Source organism: Sorex fumeus, unplaced genomic scaffold, assembly GCF_029834395.1.
Source record: "Sorex fumeus unplaced genomic scaffold, SorFum_2.1 ptg000033l, whole genome shotgun sequence".
Taxonomy (NCBI): domain Eukaryota; kingdom Metazoa; phylum Chordata; class Mammalia; order Eulipotyphla; family Soricidae; genus Sorex; species Sorex fumeus.
The window spans coordinates 35,200,587-35,213,831 of NW_026606090.1; the positions used below are offsets into that span (position 1 = coordinate 35,200,587).

A 13,245-nucleotide genomic window follows, 5' to 3' on the forward strand; every position below is an offset into this window, starting at 1 on the left:
CCCAGAATGTATGATGAGTCCAGAGAACCTAGTCATGTCATATAGAACAACAGTCTTTAGCTATTTGGTTTGGGTGTCACACCCACAGCACTTGCGATTTTCTCTGACCCAACGCTGTCTCCCAGCTGAGGACTCCTTCTTTGATGGGAGGTTACTTAAGATAGCTTATCTAAAGATAGAAAGGGTTGTTCCCCTCAACTCTGGGTAATAGGCAATGCAGTATTGTTGCTTTGTGTTCTTTGGATCTTTACAAAGACGGATTTTATACTTATGGTCATGTATAAAATCATCCAAGGACTTTCTGCACCTGGTCAGCCTCCCATCTTTCCTGAGTCACAAAGGAACAGGCTAAACTCATCAGCTGAAGTTAGAAAAAATGAAAATTCAGTTCTCAGTTGCACAAGTCTTATTTCTCTATTACAGTGTCTGATTCTGGGTGCCAAGGAGGGTCATTACTGGCACTTTTAAACTTAGAGTAATAGTTTCCCATCAGACAAAAGCTGACTCTCCCCAGTTGCGTGATGAGGGACTTCCACATTTCTGTCTTCTTTGAGACTGGAGTCTTACGTTTGTGCATTTTACCTCAGTGTTTTCCTTCCCAGGTTACTGCTCTTAGTTTGAGTGTCAAGACTTTCTCCCCAAAGGTTTCTCCTGTCCTGATGAACACTTGTTTGATGCCCTCATTTAGAATGGCAGATCTCATTTGAGCTGCTGTTTCCGAGCTCCATTTCCCACCCCTCTTGGTACAAGAGGGCTTGGAAGTAGGTGCCTTCCTTTCCCACCTTGGTTTCAGGCCAATCCAGTTCATTAGTGGAGGGAATTCTTTTCTTTTTCCGCTGGAGGGACAGTTCAGTTCAATTAGTTTGATTGGTGATGTTTTCTTTCATACCTTTCAGTAAATAGTGACTTTCACTGTACTTGGGACACTTAAAGTTACATCCTGGTCCACTCTAGGCACATACAGTTCTTCTACAGTGATTGGGTCCACAGTGATTCGTGCCTCTTGCCAATTTTGCAAGGCAGTAAAGAGAGATTCATTAGCTACAGATCTTTAAGGCAAAGATTAGGATTACTTCTCAAGGATAGGGGATTGTTGGGAGGCCAAAATACACAAAAAAGTCTTCCTGACTGATGATCTTTGGGTGTCTCCTCCCCATTTTGGAAAATACTCAGATTTCACTTACAATTAATATGTTGTTACTTGAATATTAAAACGGCACAAATGGGAGGCAGCACCCTTAACACCTTTCATCTCTTAACCTCCACTAAGGCGTAGATTGCCTTGGTCTAAACCAGTTTTGTTTATCTTCAGGGTCAATGATATGAACAGTTGAGAACCTCCTAAGCTTGTGCTATGTATCCTTGCTCTGAACTAGAAATAATAACACAGATGGCCAGAAGATTTCAGACTTCACCCTTAGCACTCAGAAAAGATCCTGCAGAAGACAAGGAAGGCACATTCTTTTCCTTAAAGATGGAAATTATTTGCTGGGGTGAAGGCTATTTTATTAAAAATTTTACTTAGCCTAAGTTTTTCATTAAATATTTTTCCTATATATGCATTCTTCTGTTAAGACTAGAGGACTAATACTCAGCATTGTGCCTGGGTGAGGCTGAGCCCTTCATCTTAGAGAAGTTATGGTAGGGATCACTGTGCGCTGGCGCAGTTGGAGAAGGCTAATACCTATTCAGGGAGATAATCTTTCTTAATTAAAAAAAAAAATCTTCTCCTTCCCACCATTTACCCCCACTGTCTGTTTGTTTAGGAATTTTTATTTTTTGTTCACTGGTACTGCTTTGTCCACAAATGACATTTTTGAGGTACAGCCTGATACTGGAACAGTTGTGAGATTTGATCCTCATTCACTGAAATAACAATATCCCTAATATTCTATAGGTGGCTTCTATGTTTATAAGCCATTCGTGTGAACAGATCTGTTACCTTATTTTGTAAATAAGATAGAAATTTTAGTATTAGTAATAAAAATGACCTTTTTAGAAATCCAGTGTTTGAGAAGCTTTGATTCATTTGTTTGTGGAGTTTAAAAGTAGATTCTGAGAAGTTACTAGATTAATTTGCACCAAAAAATGACTTTTGAGACAGTTCGCTAGTACCACATAAAAATGTTAAGGAATATTTTTTTATATTCTAGAAATAAAGTAGCTGTTTCTTTGCATAGATGAGTCATAGCTATTTGAAGTTGATAATGTTTATAATAGTTTATTTGTGGAATTTAAGAGTATATCCCCTTTCCTAGGAGTCGGACGTTCGATGGAATCCAAGTTGGCATCCATGGGAATTAAAACTTGTGGAGATTTGCAGTATATGACCATGGCAAAACTTCAAAAAGAATTTGGTCCTAAAACAGGTCAGATGCTGTATAGGTTCTGCCGTGGTTTGGATGATAGACCAGTTCGAACTGAAAAAGAAAGAAAATCTATTTCAGCTGAAATCAACTATGGAATAAGATTCACACAGGTACAGGCCTCTCAGTGGGTTCACTTTTAAATTCTTCGTATTTTCTCCTGGTCCTCTCCAGCTGGAATCTGGTCTTTCCCCAAGTGGGCAGCACCTACCCCTTTTGGGTGCTAGCACAGTCCCTTGGCTGGTGGTGGTGTTGGATGCCATTGAAGGACACTTTCTGTTATATTGTTATAATGTTCTTTCTGAAAAGAAAGCCTAATAAGTTTAGGAATCGTTAAGCTAGACTGATGCTTGAAATAAGTTCTCAAAATTCTTGATATTCCTAAAATTTGTGCAGGTTTTGTCCTTAGTAGATACAGGGTAGATAGAAAACCATATACATGCTTTCTGTTGAGGGTTAAATTACTGGAGAATTGTTAGGTTCATAGGAAAATAACTTCGACACTTTGTTTTCCCATAGCCAAAAGAAGCAGAAGCTTTTCTTCTGAATCTTTCAGAAGAAATCCAACGACGACTTGAAACTGCTAGCATGAAGGGCAAACGTCTGACCCTCAAAATCATGGTCCGGAAGCCGGGGGCTCCTATAGAAACTGCAAAATTTGGAGGCCATGGAATTTGTGATAACATAACCAGGTAAACTCATCTTGAAACGCATATTGGAGAGTAGACAACTTGCCTTGCCAGGGCCAGACCCTAAATTTGATCCAGGGCAGGTCCAAGAAAAACTTTTACAGTAAAAGTGAAGAGAAGCGAGAAAAAGTTTGGCTAAAGATACGTTAACTGATTTATTTGCTACTCAGTGGAGCCACTTGTTGGCCCATTTGAATTTGGTTTATGCTTGAGCTGAAGGTTGTTGGCTGGCAAGTGTAGAGCGTGGCAGAAGGAAAAGGAAAGGCAGAGAGCTGTGACCCACACCTCTTGGCCATGGACTTGGAGGACAATCACAGTCATTCTAGGAATGATATGAAACAGTAACTCAGGTATGGTTTCTGTTTATAAAAGATTAATCATTGTAATATCTGAAAACTGCTAGAGATCCACTAATACAAAATGTAAGATTCATGCCATATAAAAAATTCGCTTGTTATTCTGTTTTATACAGCACAAGATTTTTTATCTGTCAGTTAACAGGGTTTTAAAATTTTCCACTCTGAAAATTACATTAGGAAATACTGCTTTCAGGATTAGTTCATGCCAACCATATATGTATATATGCGTACACATATTCACACATGTTCATGTTATAGACTGACAAGAATAATGATGTGTCTACTTTTGAGCACAGAAACTTCCAGTTTCATCAATACATTGGTTCACCATGAAAATTAGGTAGCACTGTAGCACTGTCCTCCCGTTGTTCATCAATTTGCTCGAGCAGGGACCAGTAGCGTATCCATTGAGACTTGCTGTTACTGTTTTTGGCATATCAAATACACCACGGGGAGCTTGCCAGACTTTGCCTTGCGGGCAGAACACTCTCTGTAGGTTGCCGGTTGCCGGGCTTTCCTAGAGGAATGAAGGAATCAAACCTGGGATGGCGGTGTGCAAGGTAAATGCCCACCGCTGTGCTATTGCTTCAGCCCATAATCAGCTGGTAGTATTTGAGCTCTTTCTATTTACCTGTTTAAATAAATAAAACTTTGAAAAAAGTGTTATTGCAAAATTTTAAAGATATAGAAAAGTAGAATGATAGAGGCCAAGAGTGATAGTATAGGATGCAGTGCACTTGCTTCGCACATAGCCAACCTGGTCTCAGTCCCTGGCTTCACTACTGTGGCCCTTACATTGAAAGTTCTTTCAGATGGGAAAGAGCTCACCTGAAATGTTGGCTTTAACACTGGTCCTATGTTTCCAGTACCTTAAATACTTTATTTATACTTTTAAATCTTTTTACTAAATCACCATGAGATATAATTACAGTTACGATTGGGTTTCAGTCATACAGTGTTCCAACAGCCATCCCTTCACCAGTCCCAGTTTCCCTCCCTGGCCACCCCACCTCAGTCTACCTTTGTGGCAGACACCTCTCTCTCCTCTTTCCTCTCTCTCTTCCATTCCCCTTTCTTTCCCTCTCTTTCCCCTTTCTCTCCTTCTCTCTCTTCTCCTCCTTTTTCTCTCCCTCCCTCTTCCTCCCACTCTTCCTCTCTCTCTCTGTCCCCATCTCTATTTCTTTCTCCTCTCTCTCTCTCTCTCTCTCTCTCTCTCTCTCTCTCCCCCTCTCCCCCTCTCCCCCCTCCCTCTCCCCCCCCACACACATTCTTCTCTCTCCCCTCCTGTCTGTGATTTGCAATACGATTATTGAAAGGTTCTCATGTGTATCCCTTTACCTCCTTTCAGCACTCAGCTTTTGTCCAGAATGATTTCAGAGTGATCCCTTCTCCATCCTAACTGCCCTCCTCCCTCTCCCCCAAAGAGGCAAGTTTCCTATCACAGATTTGGGTGAGGCATCCTGGGTTGTCCAGTCTCAGATCCTGGTTTTCCAGAATTTTGGATCTCTGCCATCTTAAGTTCATTTGGTAGTTATTCAGGCACAACTTTTGATACCTTACTGAGAAAGAATGTACAGATGTAAATTTTTTAAATCTGTGTTTTTAACACTTGATGTTCAGACTTGAAATTTATAAATGTAATTTTTAAGATGTAGACAGAATTTTTTCTTAACCTTTTTTGACCTTGCAGGCATAATCGCCTTCTTGTAGGATTACTGCTGAAGTCCATGCTTTTCTGATGGAAATTCTTCATTTGTGTTACCAGCACCCTGCCCGGCCCACCCACAGGAGGCTCCCCCTCCCGGGCCCCATCCCAGCCTCCTGCCCCACCTGGCCTTGCACTCTGCAGCTTTAAGGATCTTCTCCTTTGGCTGAAGCTGATAGTAAGCGATTTGCTAGAGCGATAGCACAGCGGTAGGGCGTTTGCCTTGCAAGCCACCTGCCCGGCCGGCCGAGCTGGGTTCGATTCCTCTGCCCCTCTCAGAGAGCCCAGCAAGCTACGGAGAGTATCTTGCCCGCACAGCAAAGCCTGGGAGATTACCTGTGATGTAGTCGATATGCCAAACAGAGTAATGAGTCTCACAATGGAGACGTTCCTGGGCCCACTCAAGCAAATTGATGAACAGCGGGAGGACAGTGCTACAGTGCTCTTTACCTTGAAGAGTTCTGGAATATTGTTTGGCCTTTGGGCCAGGCATTTTGTCAGTGTTAAATTTTTTGTTTCTGACATTTGTAATTTGACATTTTTTTGTTTCTGACATTTGTGATTAAAAAATTCACTGGACATTATATATTTATGATCTTATTTCATAGATGCAGTGTTTTCACATATTCTTACAGACCCACTGTCAACTGTTTTTCTTGTTTCCCATTTTTGATTACTACTTTTGGGGGGTCCATGGGACTCCTAGGTGTGCTCAGGAGCCCTGGGGACTCCACTGGCAGTTCCCAGCTGGCTGGGACTGGGCCAGAGCAAACCATTGCTGCTTAGACATGAGGTGCTGTGGATTTCAGGTCCAGCCCGCAGTGCTCAGGGACCCTTGGATCTGGGACTCAAGTGCAGGAAATTTAGGCTGGTCTTTTTCTGTCACTCAGTGAGAGAGGGTCTGGATCCCGTGTTGCCACGTCTCTTCTTTCCGCAGCTGAACGTGGTTCCCTTCCCTGTCCATGTTCCCCTATGGAATCACGTACACGGGAGTGGAGTCTCTGAGGTCTGAGTCTCATATTCACCGCTTTATTCTCTCCCACCTTCCCCAGGAACCCGACACGGCTAGTTCAGAGCCTCCAGAAGGTCTGACAGGCTGCAGGCATCTGGGAACAGATTCGCTGATCTGCTTACAGTGTTCTATTTCACATTTATCCTGTACTCATACTTCTCCCATTTAAAATCGTTTATTCTTTTGAAAAACAGTTTGTTTGCCTAGTATGTACTGAAAAGAAATGAAACTATAAATACTTACTTAAACTGAAGTCCACAAAGATGTTTTCTTTGTAAGTTATTCTGTATCCTGGTAGAGTTTGGGAACTGTTAGGTAACAGATCAAAGTCCTCATGGTCCTGAGAAAATAATACTAAGTGACGTTTGAAACACCTGATAATGTCATAAATGCTCTGATCCTGTTTATAAACTGTAAAGATCTATTGTATACTCTAGTTTCAGGGTTCTACCATAGTTTCTTTGTCAAAGCTGCTTACACATTTCTTTATCCATATATACGGCCTCTGAATGTAGTTAGAATGAGCTTATTCACATGCCAAAAAATTATTCAAAAGTAATGAAAAAAAGTAAAAAAATCTAAGCAATTAGTGATTAATCTTTTCCAAATACTAACCATTCCCTAGCATAGACTTGGGACCTAAAACATTGCATTTACCATTTATACTTTAATTGCTGTGTAAATAACATTTTATTTGTATTAGCTAAAATTGGTTTTTCAAAATAAAATTCCCGACTGATGGTTTTCATTAGTTTAGTCCCTGTGTTAAATTTTTCTTCCTTTTGTCAGTATTTTGGTTTAGTCTAACTAGTTTAATTGAAGAAAGGACTGTTTCATTCTTTTTTAAGGATGTTTATCACTTAATCTTTAAACTTGTTTGTAACTTTCTGCTTTATACTATTCTCAAACAGTTCCATATTACCGAGATGCTAGTGAATGAATAATATATAGCTTTCATTCCTTTCAAAAAGTTAATTTTGTCATTTATAGGACTGTAACTCTTGACCAGGCAACAGATAATGCAAAAATCATTGGAAAAGCCACACTAAACATGTTTCATACAATGAAATTAAATATATCAGATATGAGAGGGGTAAGTGTGCAACATTTTACAATTCTTTCTGTAACATTTTCTTGGGGTTGATCTGAGGAAAGAGTTTTATTGGGAGCTAATTTTATATGCATGTTTTTCATGACTTTAATAAAAACATAGGTGACTTTCTCATCTGACCTTGTTTATCAGAGAACTGTTTTATTTTCAGTGCCTACAATAAATCAATTTAAAGTCATTTTCTGATGACTTTTATATGCATTTTTCTCTCCCCCTCTGCCCCCCCTCCCCCCGGAATTACATGGGATCGTGAGGAACATGTAAATGCTTCTTGTACTTTTTTAATCAGAAATTTATTTCAAGATCTGATAAATGATGAACCAAAAGGGAGAATTTCTGACAGCATAAATAAGCAGGAAGGTAGCAATAGCTTGTAACATCCTATTTCCTCTTCTAAAGACCGACTTTTGTAAGTTTTGTTGGTATGTGTTCACGCACATATAAACAGATGGAACTTACCGACATGGTGTGGCTTCATGGGAGGGACCAAGAGGTTTTACTAAGTTAAGTTAGCCTCAATGAAAACTTCCTAAAATCCTATTGCAGTGGAGGTGGCAGTGACCAGCTCAGCCCACCTTCAGCCCCCCCCCCCCCCTTTTTTCTTTTTGGGTCATACCCAGCAATAAACAGGGTTACTCCTGGTTTTGCACTCAGGAATTACTCGTCGGTCCTTGGTGGACCATATAGGATGCTAGGAATCGAACCTGGGTCAGCCACATGCAAGGCAAACGCCCTACCTACTGTGCTATCGCTCCAGCCCCAGCCCCTTTTTTAAAAGTGTATTTGATCTTTCCAAAAGTTTCCAACATAACTTAATTTTTTTTGAAGTCTTACTTTAAAACCTTAGTTGTAAACACCTCAGTGGGATTGTCTTCTACTTTTTAGAATTTCTGATTTTGAAGAGATTGCAGCATATTTGGGTAGAACGTAGTAATTAGTATAATTACTAGTGGTTTGTGTACTAGAACTAATTTAGTTCGCCTTTAATTCCAGAAACAAGATCTGGAAAATAATAAAAATAGACCAGCTGGGAATTTATTTGACTCCGTTTTCACTATACATTTTCCTTGAAATACGTGCTGTGTTCTTGTTCCAGGTTGGGATTCAAGTGAATCAACTGGTTCCAAATAACATAAACCCTTCTTTGGGTCGCCCATCCATTGCCTCAAACCACTTTCCTGGGGGATCACATTCTGTCTTTGACTTGTTCCACGTTCAGAAAGCTAAGAAATCTGCAGAGGAGGAGCACAAGGAAGGTCAGTGGTCATCAGTGTGTCTCCATGCTGCCGTTGTCTTCAGGGAGGTAGTAATGTTGTCTGCCTAGTGCAGCATGTAGCTCAGTTGAGTGCATAGTAACTGTCAGCATGTTCCCGAAATAATAAGCATTTCGCTTTGGAGTATAAGTGTATACACACACACCCTCCCAAATCTAAGGCCGTTTATACTTTTTCCTTATTTTCAGTATTTCTAGCTGCTATGGATTTGGAAATATCATCTGCTTCTAGAACTTGCACTTTCCTGCCATCCTTTTCTACACATCTGACATCAAATACCAGTCCTTTCAGTAGCAAAGCTGAGTCTTCAGGGAAATGGAATGGTCTACATTCTCCCATCAGTTTAAAATCAAGACTTAACCTCAGTATAGAGGTTCCGTCACCTTCTCAGGTATGTTGTTAATGTTCTAAATGTGATGTGTGAAAGTGATTTTCCAGGAATAATGCCTTTTTCTAGATGTAACCAAAAGGGCTACTTGTCATGGTAACTCTTGATGCTGCTGAATACGTAACCTGGGAAAGAGTAACCTCTCAGCAGCCACTTGACCTCTTTGTAATAATGGTAATACAGGTGATGGTGTTCAGGCATGGTGATCATTCAGAGACCAGTGTCAAAGGTTTTTCTTGGAGCATCTTGCAGTCAGTGATTCTCCTGATTTAAGTTTCATGATCAGTTGCTATGGATTATACATACACGTTATTGGAGTTTTTGCCCCTTAGAAACTTTACAGTCGTGCTTTAGTTAGAAGAAAGTTGGCGTGCGGCCAGCACAGCTCCCTCTGTGATGAGGAGACTGAAATAGGGATAGTCTATTAGATAAGGACAGGTAGAAGTTTGACATTCTTGTGTTGGATCCCAGTTGCTGCTTAGTTATCCAGAATCGTTCCTGAGGAGGTTAGATGGGCAACCCAGGTTGTGGGATGTGTGTTTCCAAAAAGATGTCCCGAGGCAGAAGGAGGCAGCCAGGGAGTAGAGGATTCTGGCATCGAAGGTAGAGAAAAGTTAGCTTCTAGTATTCCCTTTTTGGAAAATCTCTATGTTCATAAATAAGACTTAACATGTGTTCGGGGGAAGATAATCTCTGAGCTGAAAGATAAACTGATGACCCCAGATTGTTACCCCATGTTACCCCATCACAGAAATTTGACTTGCACTGGTCCCTTTCCCATTTGTTAGCTCTAGGATTTGAGCTTGAGCTTACCTCAAGAGATTCAGTGAGTCTTATTTGGACTTAAACTTAAGGGTATTAGTATTTAGTATAGTTACCATTTCCAGATTTCATGTATTACTGTGCAGTTTACAGTGGAAAAGGTCAAGTCTAAAAAAGCTCTTTTGAGGAGTTGGGGTGACTTTGCTGTCTGGCTGTCTGTACCTTAAGTTCACGGTCCAGAATGTTTTAAAGAAATTGACTCAATGGAAAAGCACTTGCCTTATATGCATAAAAACCCAGTTTTATCCCTGGCAGAGCAAAAAGAAAAAAACTAACTTCCTTCTAAAATTAAGTGATAACCTTAACTCTCTAGTACATCCTGAGAATGCTTTAACTCCAAACTCCTGTATTACGGTGTTTTATAGCTTGACCAGTCTGTTCTAGAAGCTCTTCCACCTGACCTCCGGGAACAAATAGAACAAGCTTGTGCTATTCAGCAAGGAGAACTGAATGGTGACAAAAAGAAAGAACCAGTAAATGGCTGTAGTACAGGAGTTTCACCACAAACAGTTGGGACAGTTTTGTTACAAATACCAGAGCCTCCAGACACGAACAGTGACACAGGAATCAATGTGATAGCCCTTCCAGCATTTTCACAGGTAAGTCAGGTTTAGAGACTACGATCTACCATAGTGTAAGTATTCCCACCCATTCTCACTCCAACTCAGAACATGTTATGTCCTTTCCCCCCATATCTCCTACATTCTCAAAAGCATAAATCAGCCATTGCAGGAGGGATTGTCTCATCCGTACCATCCGCAGGACAGGGACACATGGCAGCCTCCAGGGTAAAGCAAAGGGAGGGTGTATGGTGCTTAAAGCTTCTGTACGCCCAACCCTGAAAAGCAAAGCTTAGGTGGTATGTAGAACACATGCCTAGTATATGTGTTTTGTCCCCAGCTGGCACAGGCACAGCCTCCTCAGAAAGCGTCGACCGTTGTGTGAGAGAACATTACAAATGAACCTCATGTGGCAACTAATGCTTCCCACCCTGGTACTTCTTTACTGGAAAAAGTCAATGTATAAATTTCTAAAAAGCTCATTCTCACCCTAAAATTTCTTGAGGGTATAATAAGCTTTGATATTGAGGGCCTACTAAGAAAACAGATCGGAAAGTTATGGTAAAAAATCTAAACAAGCTGGTGCACAGAACACAGGTTTGACTTTGAGCCTTCAATTTTGCGTAAGGTGGACCCAGAGGTGTTTGCTGCTCTTCCACCTGAGCTTCAGAGGGAGCTGAAAGCAGCATATGATCAGAGACAGAGGCAAGGAGAGAACACTGCACACCAGCCTGCAGCAGGCACGTCTGGTAAGCCTGAGAAGCCGGAGGAAAATGAAATCCTGGTTTTTAAGTGTAAAGTGGTCAGGGCCTAAGCTTTTGTCCTATTTTCATCATACTAGGAAAGTAAAACAGGCACTAACTGGGTAAAGTAGCATTTTGTTTTTAGTTTCTTAAACCCAGGTATTACAGAAATCTTTTTCAAGAAGATTGTCTTTTGAGATTGATACGTTAAGGCTGTAGATTTGAAAAATGAAATTTTCTGAACATGCATCACCGAATGTAACATTAGTGACCATTTATGTTAATACCTGAACTACTGTACTCTCATTTAATCCTTATGAGCATCCTGTTACGTACACAGTGTTCCAAAGGTCAGATTATAATTTGCAGAGCAGGGGTGATAGTATCAACATTTTGCATTATCTTGGCAAGGTGAGGGGCCAGAGTGCTAGTATAGTCGGTAGGGCATTTGCCTTGCATGGTGTGACCCAGGTTCAATTGCCGGCCTCCAGTATGGTCCCTCGAAGCACCAACAGCAATAATTCCTGAGTGCACAGCCAGGAGTTAACCCCTAGTTAAGCATCAAAAAAGAGTCCTTTGGGATAAGAAGGGACCATTATGACAAAGATCGTTGGAAACGATCACTCTGGATAAGAACTGTGTGCTTAAAGTCGATAAAGGAACAAACGTGGTAACCTCTCAGTATTGGTTGCAAAACTGCCCAAGAGAAGGGGGAGGGGTGGAGAGACAAAGAGATAAACGTCTGCCATAGAGCCATAAATGCCTGGGGAAAGCGGGGTCATTGGTGGTGGGAAATGGACACTGGTAGAGGGATGGGTGGGTGTTAGATTAATGTATGACTGAAACCTGATCATAAAAAGCTTTGTAACTATGGTTACTCAATTTTAAAAAGCCTTGGCAAGGTGTCTGTAGGTGTGGTATGTGCACAGGAGTTGGATTCAGTAGGATAGAAATCCATTACAAGGGTGATGGATTTGTTGAGCATCTATCTCCATCTTTTTATAGTGCCCAAAAATCCATTACTTCAGCTAAAACCAGCAACAATGAAAGAGAAGAAAAGAAACAAGAAAAAGAATCCCATCAGTCCTTCGAAAAGGGTTCAGAGCCCTCTGAAAAACAAGATGCTTAATAGTCCTGGAAAACTTCTACCTGGGGCCTATGAGAGTCCCCAGAAGTTAATTGATGGATTTCTAAAGCACGAGGTTCCAGTATCTGAGAAACCTCTGGTAATACTTTTTATACTGAAAACTTGCTTCTTCTGATTAGATTTCAATACATTAGACCTTATATTAATAGTGCATTTTTTGTTTTACAGGAAGAGGCTTCTGCCTGTACATCGGGTGTGCTAAGTCTTTGTGACATGCAGCCTGACCCTTCTAGCTGTGTGAGACCCTTGCCACCCAACCTAGCTGGAGCTGTGGAATTCAGTGATGTGAAGACCTTGCTCAAAGAGTGGATAACTACTATTTCAGGTTGGCATCACAAAGCTGAAGAATGAGATGAAAATGGGCACATGGTTTCAGAACAGACACAACTAGGTGGAACTAGTTTTCCTAAATCCAACTTTCAAGGTCTGGCAGTAGGGTTTTCAGACCTCACCCTGGGACTGGTTTTCAAAGTTCCTTACACAGCCCATTCATTTGATAGCTGTCAGTCAGAGATCTAGTTTAGAAGTCTGGTTTTTCCATAACCAAATAATCATTTAAAATGTGCACATGGGACTGGAGAGAGTACATGGCTTACCATGATTTGGTTCCCTGAGCACACAGCCAGGAGTAAGCTCCGAGTGTCACTGTGTGTCCAAAACAGGACTGAAGTAAGAAAGGCAAGCATCTATAGTCTTCTCAATGAACTGTGCTGTAACAAATGTGTGGGGTGCTGCAGGGGACAATTGGGGGAACAGCTAGGGTCAAAGGTGAGCTCCTGAGACTTGACCCATGCAGACAAACGGTAGGCAGCCCCTCCCCTGGCAGAGCCCCCGACTTCCCGGCAGTGATTTCTCCCTCCTTCCTCAAACAACTGGATGCAATATCCAGTCACTATGTCTAAAAAAAAAGTCAGGGATCACTGGGCAACCTAATTGCCAGCCAGCCAGGAAAAGTGAGGAACCAGAACAACCTGATACTTGGTGTCCATCCATCCATTGTTCTCCCTTTTCTCTGAAAGTATATAAACCGAAGCCTGTTTGCAATAAAATGAGTGTTAAAAGTCTGGTT

The 13,245-nt window shown here is 41.2% G+C and overlaps 1 protein-coding gene across 6 annotated transcripts in view; it reads left to right on the top strand.

Annotated features, from left to right (window-relative positions):
* The window catches only part of REV1 (REV1 DNA directed polymerase), a 100,218-nt gene that overhangs the window by 86,121 nt on the left and 852 nt on the right, over nt 1-13,245 (top strand). For all 6 annotated transcript variants that reach the window (XM_056116727.1, XM_056116725.1, XM_056116726.1 and 3 more), the window contains 9 exons: nt 2,259-2,479; nt 2,886-3,058; nt 7,122-7,224; nt 8,339-8,498; nt 8,705-8,907; nt 10,092-10,325; nt 10,915-11,035; nt 12,035-12,255; nt 12,345-12,501. In XM_056116727.1, the coding sequence (XP_055972702.1) occupies nt 2,259-2,479; nt 2,886-3,058; nt 7,122-7,224; nt 8,339-8,498; nt 8,705-8,907; nt 10,092-10,325; nt 10,915-11,035; nt 12,035-12,255; nt 12,345-12,501 (1,593 nt within the window). The remainder of the gene's footprint in view (nt 1-2,258; nt 2,480-2,885; nt 3,059-7,121; nt 7,225-8,338; nt 8,499-8,704; nt 8,908-10,091; nt 10,326-10,914; nt 11,036-12,034; nt 12,256-12,344; nt 12,502-13,245) is intronic.